Below are 14,141 nucleotides of genomic sequence, written 5' to 3' on the forward strand. Positions count from 1 at the left end.
CCCACACGTATCTGGTGATTTTCTACTGAGTAAAAGGTGCTGGATCAGACAGTAAGATCAGTCCCTGCCCATAAAGTGGGCAGAGTGGAAGGCGGCTGGTTATAGGACGCTGGGGGAGCTACGGAACGTCTCTGAGCCTCGGTTTTCTTGGGGCATAAAAGTGTCACCTCCTTTTACAAACACACACGTACAGAAAACACTATCAGAGGTTATCTCTCAGTGTTAGGACTATGGGTGAGTTTTATCTTCATATTACATTTTTTATTTTGTTTTTAATGGACATATATTTTCCCATGAGAAAAAGTATTAAAACTGCTTTCTTTTTTAGATTAAAAAAATAATAGCACTTCATTGTGTTGTGCGGATCAGTGTGTAAGACGTGTGCACGGTCAGAACACGATCTCCTCACCCACAGCAGAGTCTACGGCCCGGAGGAAAAAGCCTGGAGAGACGCTGGCGAGATGGGACAGTGCTTGGCAATGGATGTGGAAGCCATTCTCTCCTACAGCCAGCCTCTCTCCAGGGCAGAGACATGGCGGAGGGCATCTCCCAGTTTCCCCATGCCAGAGGGTCCCCTAAAGCCCAGGGAGGGACTGTGATTAGCCAGTCAGAGTGAGGCTTGGGGGGCAGGGAGTATGATTGGCGGTCTCCCTGTAACAAGGTTGGAGAGCAGTTTCTTCTCCCGAGTGATAGAGGGGCAGACAGAGGAAGGGAGGGGAGGGGCTGAATTTGGGGCAATAACTCTGGAGAGACCAAATAATAGGATTCCACTACAAAATGCCTTGCCAGATGTGTGGCCTGTAGTAGACGCTCAGTAAATGATGGTGATAATTATCACAGAGACTAAAACCCAGGGGTTGGGCTACATCAGAACAAGGGAGGTGACGCAGGGGCCTGTGTGAGATTACTGGCTGAACGTGGGGGCGCAGGGCAGGGAAGGACAGGGGGTGGGTTCCGGAACAGGACACGGGAGCCTGGCGGCTGAGGAGCGAGATTCCAGGAGCAGAGATGGTGCGAGGGAGCAGCAGGTGCCGGCTGTGCTGGGGAGAGGGGCCGCTGCTGGAGAACGCAGGCTCCAGAGCAGCAAGATGGAGAAAGGGCCCTAACACAGGCCAGGACGGTGAGGCTGGATCCAGCGAGTTATTCTCACACCATGTGCGGTATCAATCTTGCCTCCCCAGCAAAAACAGGAAGCCTCCCCCAGGACAGGAGACCACCATATATCTCCCCAGCATCCACTTCAGTCGCTAAATAAATCAATAACCAAATGGAATCGCCAGTGACTCTCTGTAGTTTGCAGAGGACATGTCACTCGGCAGGTGAAGGAGCCGTGCCCCTCGGGTCCCTTCTTTCCTCCATCCTGACGCCAGCACAGAGTGACTGCTCTGTCGACTGGATTCTGTGAGTCTGGGGCCGCTTCATCCACATCTGGACTGGTAAGAAACTCTCAACCCGAGTCCTGGGGCCAAGATATGGGAGGGTTATCTATAAAACGTTTTGACCATCTCATCTATATACATAGTTTTAACCCCAACACAACCACGAAATCTGGCAATTACTCCTTTAAAAAAGATCAAGCCGCAGCCAGTGTGAGGGAGGAAGGCTTTACTCCCTACACCCCGTCTTGCGGAGGGAAACCAACCGGTGTTAAGTGCTGGACTCTCTCTGCCCCTTTCCTGACTACTCCCTGCAGGTGCTTGGGGCACAGCACTCCACAGTGACTTACGATGAACTGGGTAGAACAAACTGGGCATGCTCCACTCAGCTCCTCCCTTGCTCAGTGGGGAAGAGGAAGGCCCTTTATCAGGGGTCCCCCGAGGCCCACAGCAGGTCCCAACTCTCTGAAGAGTATGTGACCCAGGCGAAGCACATGATTCCTCAGCTTAGGGACATGGGATGTGAGAGGGCAGAGCGAGCAGCCTGGAGAAAAAGACGGTAACTCTCCAGTAGACTAAAAACACCATCACAAACTGTGGCTGATGCTGTCCGCGGTCTACACAGCCCATCTCCAACAGGCCACACCCGGGACTGGAGCTTCTTACAGGACACACACAATTCTCTGAAGGGAGAAGGGGGTAAACAGCCACCACAGAGCGAAGCACCCCTTTCTTCCAGGGTCCAGATAAAGGGCTATCCTTCAGCACTGAAAGTTCAGGTGGGGAAAAGAAAAACAACAGTGCCCTGCAGGGAGTGCGAAAATTATGTAAAAACCGTGAAATACCAGAGGCAGAGGGAACTCCAAGAGGTGAGGATGTAACCTCTCTCATGGAGAAAGAGGGGAATACGCTGCTTTGGTGATGCCTGAACCCTGGGGAAAGGGCGTCAACTCGCTGGGAAGAGCAGAAGGGAGGCTTTGCAGAGCCAGGCTGATTCAGGCAGCAGATCTGTTTTCACCTGGGATGTTTACCTTGACAGAGCATCAGAAAGCCCCTGTCCTTGAGAAATATTAATAAAATCATAACCTGCAAGTTCCAGGTGTCTGCCACACGATTATGTTACAAAATCAAGGCGCTGAGGTTTAGAGATGCTGCCCCATCACGTCCTGGGACAAGCTCACAGGGGGAAGTGCTCTCTGCTGTTCTCCGTTCTGCACGCGGGAACAGGACCAGGCCCATGGCCCTCACACCCGGGCAGGGGAGGACCATCATGCTTCCCGATTCACAGGCGCGGAGAGGGAGTCTCAGAGAAGCCGAGCAAGCTTCACACTGAGACCTTCCCTTCTCCCCCCATCTCCTCCTCCCGCTGCCTCGCCAACCACGCAGGACGCTCCTTGTCTTCTAGCAACTTCTCTCAGTCTATCTGCAAGGGAACTTTCTCGGGTTACAGGAATCCTAGCTCCAGGCTCCCCTACAAATGCCTCACAACTATTTCCGAAAACAGGAGCTAATTCGAGGAGAATCAGACAAATTCATTTGCTGGTGAAAACAGACATATTTCAGGATCTCAGAGTAATGAAGTGTTTTAGAGCAGAAAGCACGGTGAGCCTGAGGTCAAAGAGGCTGGGTCTCAGGCAGGCCCCCGGCATCAGGGACCTCAGGAGAGCCGCCTGATTTTCAAAGGGAGAGAAAGAGAAACAAAGAAATACTGTTTCATTGGATTATTTGGAAAATTAATGGTAATATTATACATGAAATAATTTTGTAAGCTGCAAAGCCCTATACAAACGGAGGATTTAATTATAATTATTTTGACTCAGCTATTTGGCTGGGATCTTACAAAGAATCTGAATCATCAGATAGTGTCTGGAAAAACCCTGACATGCAGTATAGCATATAGACCAAGGACAAAGCCCTGGACTCAAGAGAACCAGGTCCAAATCCTGGCTCGCCCACTCAACTTGCTGTGTGATCCTGAGCAGATTACTTACCTTCTCTGTACTGCAGTGTCCTTATCTGGAAAATGGGGATAATAATTAATGCCTACCTCATGGGGTTGCCCTGAAGACGACGCGAGTTAAAATACTTACAGTTCTTGATTGTTGGCTTACGGGAACCGTGACCACACTGTTCTGATTTTCATCAAGTAGGCAAAAGGCGGACTGGGATTTAGGAGCCTGCCCTGCAGCGTCAGATCCCACTTCCTCCCGAAAGAGCGCTCCCTCCTCAGCACTCTGCGTCTATAATTGCCAGCTCTGTATAATGATTTCACAACTGCGTCATTTATTGCCCCTCAAAGGTAAACTCTCCAAGAGCTACTCACATTTCTTCTGGATTCCCCACAGCGCTTAGCACGGTGCAAGAGACACCATATGTGTGCCATAAATAATTTGGGAAGGGGTTTAACTCACTGGAAGGAGCCCAGACTCCAAGTGAAGGGGTCGGATTAAACTAGGTCTACTCCTCCTCCCCAAGCCCAGGCAGATGCTGCCATCAGATCACAGCATTCCTTCTCAGAGCCTCTGGAGGCAACCTCAGAGGCCTGCTCAACACTGCACCCCAGGCAGCCAACACCAGTTGACGGGAAAATAAACGCTTTTTGCCATCTCTGCCTCCTAGGTGCTTCCTTACCTGCGTCTCCATAGCACTGGGACTTGACCACTGTTGTCGTAACAACCACATCCATTGCACAGAGCTGTGGACTCATCTGCCTCCACTAGACCAGCAGCTTTCAAACTCTTGATCATGAGAGCCCAATAATAACCCAAATCAGCATATACAGCACTGAAGCTAAAGTTTCCTAAAACAATACTCACCTTATTAATGTAATGCACTCTGATATTTCCTATTATATTCTATCTAAAAATGAAGGTCCTGACCCACAAAATTGATCTTGTGGTGCACTATGGCTGACAACCATATACATATGTATACACAGACATATCAGTGTCCTCAACACAGGACTTCCAGGGTTACCACGTTCAGGATCACAACAATCCTGCCCAGGAAGTTTTATGAGACAAGCCTACCAACGACACTCATTGCCTCCAGTGTCATTCCATTGGCTAATATTTGGTGACATGGCCTCACTTAACTGCAAGGGAACTGGGAAATGTAGTCCAGCCATGTGCCCAGGAAGACAGGGAAGCAGATTTGGTGCTCAGATAGCACTCTCTGCCAGAGATCCACCATTCGAAACCCGCTCCAAGGCCAAGACCCGGCTTTCTTCACTTTATATCTCCAATGACTAGCAAAATACTCGGCTCACAGTAAGCGCACAGAAAACACACGATCAGTGAAGGAACGGGGAACGAGGTGGACCTGGCCAGAGCTCGGGGAGTGCTGCAGTTTACAATCAGGCATCGTGATTCTCCCCAAATTCTCACGGGTGCCAAGTCCCCTTCCCACCCAAAGCAGAGCCACCTCCAAAAGTCAGGATTAGGGCAGGTGAGGAAGATACCAGGAAACCATCTCGGTGTCTCCCCTTCCGTCTGCACAGCCACTTACTCTCCCAACACCCACGTGCCCGTTGAGAAGGAGCTCAGGGGACCAAGAGCACACAGGCCTTTGAGGCAGATAAATCCTGACCCGGCCTCTCTGGCTAAATGACTACGCAGAACCCTCACCCAGCGCTCACCCAGCACCCACCGGCACGGCACCCACGCATTCTCTCACATAGGCGTCTCTCTGAGTGTCCTCACAACAGGCCCAGGAAGGACACTCATGTTCTCCCCCACCCTCCAGTTCCCGCGTGAGAATTCACGTCTCCCACCCTGTGTCCCACAGCACGTTTTCACATCCCTTTCCTGTAATTCACCTGGTGGAGAGCTCGTGGGCAGGCGGAGGTACGCGTCTGCTCATCCCGTCTCCCCAGCTACACTTCAAGGATGGTGGAATAGCACACACTTGAGAGTCCAGTCAAAATACCCAGACTCAAATGTCTAGGTTCAAATGCTGAATCCCACCTTAACAGTTGTGTGAGGTTCACCAAGACACTCACCTCCCTGAGCCTCAGTCTCTTCATCTGTAAAACAGGCTCGGAAGTCCGACCTCAAATGGCTGCTGGGACATATACACCTAATCTCTATAAACACTATGCCTGGCACATAGTAGGTTCTTTACAAAAGTAAGAATTTCCCTCCTCCATCTCTCCTTGAGGGCAGGGATAACGTTTTATTCCTGCGCACTAACACCATATCTTGCACATAATAAATAGGTAATAGTTGAAATGCAATGAATGATAAGCTTTACTGTTGAAAAATAAAAATAAAAAACACAAACTCTGCCTTGGTCTTTAGAAGTTCTTTTCATCTCCTTCCCCTTCCCACACACTTCATTACTCTTCTCTCTCTTTGAGTAACATGAACATTTTTTTTCTTTGTACTCAGAAATTTTAAATGGCTAACAGAGCACCTCAGGATTCTTTCCTCCGGCCATTATCCTTCTCTTTCAAGTTGTGCTCAGCAAGATTATTTGGATATTGAAGTTAAAAACGGTCAGATTACAAGTGGAGGTCCCTGAAATGTAACATTCCCCATCGCAGGATTCTGGAATTACACCAAACTCCAGGGAGGGGTTGTTCTTCCCCACAGAGCTCACTGTTCTGAAAAAAGTCTTTGTTTTACGGCTTTGCAAAACTGCCCTGTGTCATCTCCTCCCCTCCAGGTCCCCAGCCCTGGCCTGGGTGCCACTCAGGTCTAAGATTCTGTCAGGAGTCTTAAAATATTGCAACAATGGCTGCTCTCTGAGTCTTGGTTCGTGTCTCACAGCATAATGATCATTGTTTTGGAGCCAGTTTTTCCGACTTCTCCAACAAATCCCTGGTGACGACAGCAGCTAACACGCGGCATGTCTACTGGGTCCAGGGCGCTGGGTTAGGTGCTTTATGCCCATCATCTCCTGTAACTCTCAAGAAAGCCTGTAAAGCAGATACTACTGTTATCCCCATTTCACAGAGAAGGAAACCGAGGCTCAGGAGGTCAAAGAACTTTGCCCAAGGTCACACAGCCACTAAGCAGCAAAGCCTAGTTCTCCCTGGTCCATCAGGTTCCAGTCCCATCCCACGTCTGCCACCCCACCCTGCCTCCTGGCAGGGCTATAGGAGAAGGTCCTTTCTGTGCAGAAACACTTGAGAAAATAAACAGTTTGGACTGGTCGATCTTTCAGATCCCTTCTCCCTCTTAAAAAAAATCTACGGTTCTATGGAGAGAGGGGAAAAAAAAAAAAGGAAATGTAAGAAGGCCAAACATTATGAGGCTTGGCTTATCAGGATCTAATCACAGCTTTTGGATCAAAACTCTACAGAACCTTATTTATGGACAGACAGTCACTGTGAAGCAGAGCCTTTTTACACAAGCTTTTCATCTGAGGATGTTGTAGCCTTCCACTGCCTTTCTATTAGTGAGAGATGGGGTGTGAAATCCGCGGGTCCTGCCAAGATCATCCCATTAAATTATCTGCCCTCTTCCCACGTAATTCACTCGGGGGCAAGAGTTTGAGACTCAGGCCCCATGGACGTCCGTGCCGGCGCTCGGAGGCGGAGGTGAGAAGGAAAACGTTCAGGTGGTGGTAGCATCCCGGGGACATGACAGCAGTCCACATCTCACTGCCTTACCAAAATAAAGTGGATGCCGCAATTATCCCATTTCCAAACAGACCGAAAACCCCAACCGAGCTTACTGCAACAAAGAGAGAGCCTTTTTACTGCTGTTTATTTTTATTTTGTATTCGTTAGCTTTTTAGATATTCCTGGCATGCAAGTCAGGCTCCGTGTAACAAGCAGCTGCATTTAGTTAAGGATTTCGAAGAGGTCTCCTCGCCCCCCACTCTCTGCCCTCCCCTCCCCTCAACGCCAGAGAACCTTCTCAGACTCCTAGAAGACTATTGCTTTCTCTCCGGGTGTCTACAGAACAGGCTCTCCTGTCACACCTCGGAGAACAGGCAAGGTCAGGCTGAGGCCCTTCTGTTTGAGAAACAGGCCTCAGAGACTTGAGTATTTCCCAGCTGGGGCTGGATCTGCCAGGGTCTGGTCCACACCAGGACCTTGGAGCTGGCAAGCCAGCTCTCCCCCTAGAGAGCACTCCAATAAATCAGCCCACTCAGCCTACAACCCGAGTTGTACACAGAGATGCAAATACAAAGGCACTTCACCAAAATACAGCTCATCGCTGGCTGGAAGGAACTGCTAGACACACTCCTCAAACTGCATCAAAGTCGCAGTTCATTACAACAATGAAATTCCTCCTGATCAGAGGTGTAGACCTTTCCAGTCTCTCTCCAAGTTATAGCAAGACCAGCTCAGGGAACTCCAGCGCAGGAAGGAAAACTGAAATTGGCTGTCTCCGATCATTTCTTATAACCCCTAGATATGGCTCAGAAAACACCCCTCTGCTGCTCTTGGAAAACCTGGGACAGTGGCACCTTTCGCCCATCCATAAAGACGGTGTAAATCATAAGACTTAAACCAGGAGAGGCTGTCTAGGGCAGCAGTTCAGATAAGAACATGATCTCTTAGGGTTTGTAAGCCCAGTAACATCATTTCCTAGCTGTGTGACCTTGAGAAAGTAACTTAACCTCTCTGTGCCTAAATGAAAATGAGCTAATTAAGCCATGTCCCTCATACGGTTGTTGTGAGGATTCAGTGAGTTAATACTTGCAAAATGCTTAGAATGGCAACTGGCCCATTGTAAGGATTAAGCAAGTGTTTGTTAACTAAATTGTATAAACAGAGGCATCTCAGAATGCTCGGGTTCAGGGAAATACATTCTTAGTTGAGGTCAAAGGACTTGGCACCATTCTTCAGCCTCTCCCAGGCCCAAGAACAGACAGCCTGGGGGAGGGGAACTGGAAAGCAAGGCGAGATAGAGGCTCCAAGGACTGTGCAGATCTGGGCTGAGGCCCAGAACCTGCCACCAACCCCCAACCCCCCAACCTACCCAGGAAGGGGACTCTCTGCCCCAGGCATCCAACACTCCAAATCAATGGCTCCTATCTTTTTGGGATTGCAGTTTTCTTGGAAAATCAGATTATAGCTAGAAACACACAACCACAAAAACACAAATGAAATTTTGTATGTTATTTCTGGGGGTTAGCATTTCCTCAATTTCACGTACCCCAAGTTCAGACCCTCTGGGCTGGGTGCTCTTCTCCAGGACTTGGCATCCATGGTTTCCCTTAAATCTCACAACACTCCGGTAAGGCTCAGAAAAACTAATCAACGTACCTGGTGTGTGGCAGAGAAAAGGTTCGCACCCACGTCTGTTAAACTCCACCGCCTGTGCTCATAACCATTAAGCTCTACTACACTCCCTTCACACTAGAAGATGGGGCAAGAAAAGGAAAAATCCTTGAAAACATCATGTTGCATTTTTACTAAGAAAAGCAAATAAAATTTTACATACGACAATTTTACATACGACCAAAAAACTTATTCTCCATTCATTCAACAAAAATCTACGGACTGCCTACTACACGTGTGTGCACGCACATGCCATTTACATGTAGAGACATTTACATCAGTATATGTAGTCTACAACGCATTCCGTTCTCCATAGGATGCTGTGTAAAATTTTCAAAAATATTTGAAATGGGCTGTGTGGCCACCATCAAACCACAGCCAAATTGGATACTAATGGATGTAAGTGACACACCATTTAGAAACTTTCAAGTCTAATTTGAGGCCTACGCTCACCAGGCAGGAGACGGAGAGAGCAAAACATAGCCGAAGTTGAGTTTTTAAAAGGACTCCTCACCAAACATCACAACGATAACAAAACGGCCTCCCAGGTATGCTGAGTCGACACTAAAGGTGAAACAGCTCCCACACCCTGCCAGAGGCCGTGTGACCACACCCTGGGTCTACCAGGCCTCTGTATGCTCCCCTCTCCACCCCCCGGAGGATTTTCAGGCGTCTCCAGGAAAGCTAGGGCTGGCTGACTTGGCCCTCAGTGTTTTCACCGGGAAAGCTGACAGTCTCATTGCCCTCAAGAGGCTGCTACTCTAAAAGTCAACAGGACAAACACCTATTAAAAGCGCCTTGGAAGGCTTACAAAATAACAGCAAACCCAGTAGCAGGCCACTGGGCCACTACCACAGCATCAACAGGATTCTGAGAAAGGCCTGGTGGGTTCCAAGGCCCTGAGCTCCCGGCGCAGTCATAATGGCTTCAGCCTCTTAAAGAGGTTTAGCGCTGAGTAGGCAGGGGTAGATGGGGAGATCAACAATGAACGGACCAGAAAAAATAAATTTAAAGGTTTGCTCCTCCTGGCTAACAAAACAGAAAAATGATGGGAGAAATGCTGAGCATTTTTTTTTAAATAAATAAACGAAACATATCTTCCCATAAGCTGATTTCCTGAGCCACTGGCTGAGTGAGTTACCTTAAGAATCTTGGATCAGACAAGAAAGTAAAGCTGAGTTCCACCAGAAGCCTGGTCCCCAGAAAAAGATCAAACATTCACAGAAACAGAGACGGATTTAAAAGATGACAAACAAGACGATAATAACAGATTTGAGCTCATTATTGAAGAGTTTGGAATAGGCAATACTCTTTAAAAAATTTTAAAAGCCTGTAGACAGTTAAACAAGACAGAATTTGGATGACTGCTGATAACAAAATTGTCTTTACACTCAGCAAAGTCATCGTGGGGACATATATTTAAAGGCAGATGAGCAAAGAAAGGTGCATTCCTCATCCACCATCCCCCCCACGATCTAAAAGGTTATATGGAAGTAAAGGAGTCGACAGAGGACATAACCGAATTAATGGAGGCCCCAAGCCAGAAGCCTGGCCTTAGCTGGACTCACCCTGGTCATCTCCACGTCAATTTCCCCGGGGACCTGGCGTCAGAAGGCTGTTTACATTGTTTAGGCAGCCTGGCCCATTTCTTACTTTTCACCCAGGTGTCCTGGCATGGGGCCAGAAGTTTGGCATCACGAAGCAAACATCCCTGTGACTGGGCTGTTTACATTTCATTAGGATTTTCCATCGGGAAGGTGCCCTCCCTGCTGATGTACATCTTAATTACAATTAAGGGCTATGTTTACCCCGGGAGCCTCCGGATTAGCACCACCAGCTACAGGATCAGTTTCAGAATCATCCTCAGAAAATAGGGTTCCCACCTCCCCAAAATCATCTCTAAGAAATCAAAATCCACACACAACTTCTTTCCAGAGTGTGCTCTCTACCATTAAAATTATTAGCCAGATTTCAGCAAAACTAATTCTGTAGTCAGTCTGTGTAGTGAATAGAGCTTTACCTCTCGGCTGCTAAATAGCTCCTAGCCTTTTCTTTTCGTAAGTACAGCGCTAACTGAAAAATGAAAGATGCATGATAAAAGGGCAGAGACCTACTTATCCTCAGGGGTTTGGGCTGGGAGTGGGGGAGGGAAGAATCCAGGGGCTCCGGCACCCCCTCAAGGGATGCATGTTAAAAGTGCGGCCGGAGACCCTGGCGACTTTCATCAGCTTTCCCCCTCCACCCTCGGAAGAATGACCGGCCGTCTCCGCGGGCGCAGCGGGCCCTTCCCTCTCATTGTGCGCCCGCTCGGACACAGCAGGAGCCGGGCTCCCCGCAGCGAGCTGAGACGCTCGGGCATTCGGCGCAGTCTTTCTCTAACTGTTGCCATTGTCTTTGGAGATTACCAAAATCAAGTATGCATTAGGTGGCTTTTCCCCCTTGTTTGTAACACACACACACACACACGTGCACTCTCAGAGCACTCCGGAGCAGCAGGCCGCCCCTGACAGCACATTTTGCACAAAGTGGCGGCGGCGGCGCACACGCCGTCGCCTCCATCGCGACCCTCCGAAGGCCGCAGAGCCGGGGCGCGGAGGGGCGCAGGGGGGCGCGGGGGCCGAGCCTGGAGCGCAGGACTTTGTTCGGGCCGGCGCGCACAGCCTGGGCTCCCGCAGGCACCGGGGCAAATACGGCTCCTGGGGGCAGGGCAGACTCCCCGGACACCGGGGGGCGCGCAGGGGGCCCCGAGAGACGGGGGCACCGACGGCACGGAAGTGCCCGCAGCGCCCCACGACTCCCAGCCTCCGGGCTTCCTGTCAAAGCTGACAACTGCCGCGGGGCGCCGAGCGAGGGGTCCGCGCGCACCCCGCCCGCGGCCGGCTCCGGGGCCTCCCCGCGGCCTCCCCGCGCCCCGGGCCGCGTCCGCGAGCCCCGACGGTGACCGGCCGCCCCCGAGTGGGCGCCCCCCGCCGCCCGCGCCGGGGACAGGAGGGTGGCGGGCCGGCTCTTACCTTGCGCAGCGGCCCCGCGCGCCGCCAGCAGCAGCGGCAGCAGCAGCACCGGGAGCGGCGGGCGCGCCCCGAGGCGGCTCGGCCGGGGCATCCCTCCTCTCGCGGCGGCGGCGGCGGCGGCTCCCGGGCCGCGCGCACAACATCCACGGGCTCGGCCCGGCGTCCCGGCCGCCCGCCCCGGCCGCTGGCCTCGCAGGATGCCGGGGGCGTCCGCAGAGCTCTTTGTCCCTCTGCCCCCGCCGCGCCTCCGCCCTCCGCGGCCCCTCGCCCCGCCGGCCCGGGCTGTGCGAGTCGCGCTGGCGGGCGGCGAGCTCCGGCTCGGCTCCGGGAAGGAAGCGCCCTGGCCCGGGGCCGCGTCCGCGCTCCCTCGGCGGCCGTGCGGCGCTCCTCCCGCTCGGCGCTCGCGCCCCTGCTCTCAGCCTCCCCAACTTGTCACTTTCCCCTAACTCCGCAGCCCCGCGCCCACCCCGACCAATGGCAGCCGGGCCCAGGCCGGAGACCCAGCGCCCCCTGCTGCCGCCTCGGCTGCCGGCACCCGCACCGCCCGCTTCCACCAAGTGGCCGCCCGCGCGCCGCCCGCACACCTCCCCTCCCCCCGGGCCTCAAACCCGCGGACCCGAGCCCTTGGACAGGAGGGAGACCCAGGCTCAGGGGACGCGTCCGGCTCCTGACAGCTAGTGGCCGAGTGGCTTGGCTAGGAGAGGAGATTCCAGCAGTCTGAGCTCTGCCACTGTCAGCCATGTGACCCTGGGGAATAAAACATTCGTGGATATCATACAATTTCATTTTTGATTTCCTCCTTGACCCGAGTCACTTATTTTTCCCATTTTGTCTTAAATTCGTTTCATTGCATTGAAATCAATGTCACCTGCACTGCATCCTTGGGGACATTTACTGAGGATTCCTCAGTGGTCAGTGTGTGTCAGTGTCCCGTGGTCTCTTGAAAGAAAGTGTTTCTCTGTCTTCAGAACGTGGCAATAGATGACTACCTCAATTTGATCTTCTTTATAGGTATTCTGTTATTTAGGTCTTCTATATCTTTGCATATTTTTTTGTCCAGCTGCTCTGCTGTGGGTCAAGGGGGTCATTAAAGTCTCCTACTAACAGTATGTTTTTTCTGTTTCTCGTGGTTAAGTGCTGTGAATTCTGTGATGCGTCAATAGTCATGAGGGTTCCACTTTCCCTGTGGAGACGACCCTTGATCAGATACAGTGGTGACAACCTGCTGTGTTCCAGGCCCTGCTTTAGGCTCTGAGGATGCTCGAGCCACAGGGACACCAGTCAGTCTTGCCCTGGAGGAACACCAAGAAGCCCACAGTCTATCAGTAATCACTTATCAAACACCTCCTGTTTGCATAGTGCTCTGGGCGCATTTGCTCATAAATCTTCCCTTGACACCTTAAAAAAAGGCATTACAAATTTGTATACCTCTTTGCACTTTTGCATAGATTATCCCCATTTTACAGTTTTAGAAATTGAAATGCAAAAAGAGAGTAAGTGACTTGCCACAGTCACACAGACGATGGGTGGCCAAGCCAGGGCTCGGTCTCTTTACCACGATGGAGCTCAAGGCTCTTGGCCAGAGCCTGGCATACAACAAGTGCTCAGTCAGTGGAAGGGGTTGTTACTGTCGCAGCAATAGCCTCTAAGACCCCAGCTTTAGGATTTTGTAATGAGCAGTCTCTCCATTGAGCGCAAGGACTCCTTAGCCCAAAGTATGTGCCAGCATGTCAGAGACTCACAGCCCTCTGCCTTCAGGCAGGTGAATGACTACCCCATGTGGGACAAACAGTCACTTATTCTTCTCCAAGACTTCAGGGCAGGAGTGTCCCCCACTGCCATGGTAGCTTTCCCCCTTTCTGTCACTCTGACCTGAGGTCAAGAAATGATAGACATAGAGGCCTTGGGTCAACCAGTTCATCGCCCATATAGGTCCGTCCTCCGAGTTTCTCTGCCTGAGACCCACTCAGCCCTGTCTCAACTGTCTCCAGTCACTCGCCGGAGGAACTTACAGCACAAAGTTCTCTTGTTAGGAAACTGTCTTTGATGGTTGGCCTCAGTACACTACAGCCAGAAATCAGAGGAAACCCGGTGACACGCACATTGCTGAAGAATCTTCGTCTTCTACAGGACAACGCACAGTTGCCGGACAAGGAGCCTTTCCTGCCCACACTCCCTGCCCCCAACCCCCACCCTGTAACAGCTTGGCCCAGGTGTCTTAGGTAACAGACCACTGCCAGGGCTGCCGATACAGACTTAATGGCACTTTTATCAGGACTTAAACCTTCCAGGAACTTAATCACAGAATCATAGGCGTGAGGAATGTGACAGCTGGAAAGGACCTTGGGAATTAACTAGTCTACCTCCCTCAACATTTTATAGAGGAGAAACATAGGACTCAGGGAGGTGAAACTTCCGTGCCCAAGGTCACACAGCTGCCAGAGCCAAAACCGGAACCTACATCAACCAGTCTGGTCCTGGGTAGGCTTCCTCCATCATCCCACGTCCCTTGACATT

The 14,141-nt window shown here is 51.2% G+C and overlaps 1 protein-coding gene across 1 annotated transcript in view; it reads right to left on the minus strand.

The window, feature by feature from the left end:
• ROR1 (ROR family WNT receptor 1) overlaps positions 1-12,039 on the minus strand; it is a 375,729-nt gene extending 363,690 nt beyond the window's left edge. Inside the window, exon 1 of the mRNA XM_087449539.1 lies at positions 11,625-12,039. Coding sequence (XP_087305665.1) covers positions 11,625-11,715 — 91 coding nt within the window. The 5' untranslated portion in view covers positions 11,716-12,039. The remainder of the gene's footprint in view (positions 1-11,624) is intronic.
• Between the last annotated feature and the right edge of the window lie 2,102 nt (positions 12,040-14,141).

The sequence above is a fragment of the Ceratotherium simum genome, chromosome 2 (genome assembly GCF_057802395.1).
Source record: "Ceratotherium simum simum isolate JZ-2026a chromosome 2, ASM5780239v1, whole genome shotgun sequence".
NCBI lineage: Eukaryota > Metazoa > Chordata > Mammalia > Perissodactyla > Rhinocerotidae > Ceratotherium > Ceratotherium simum.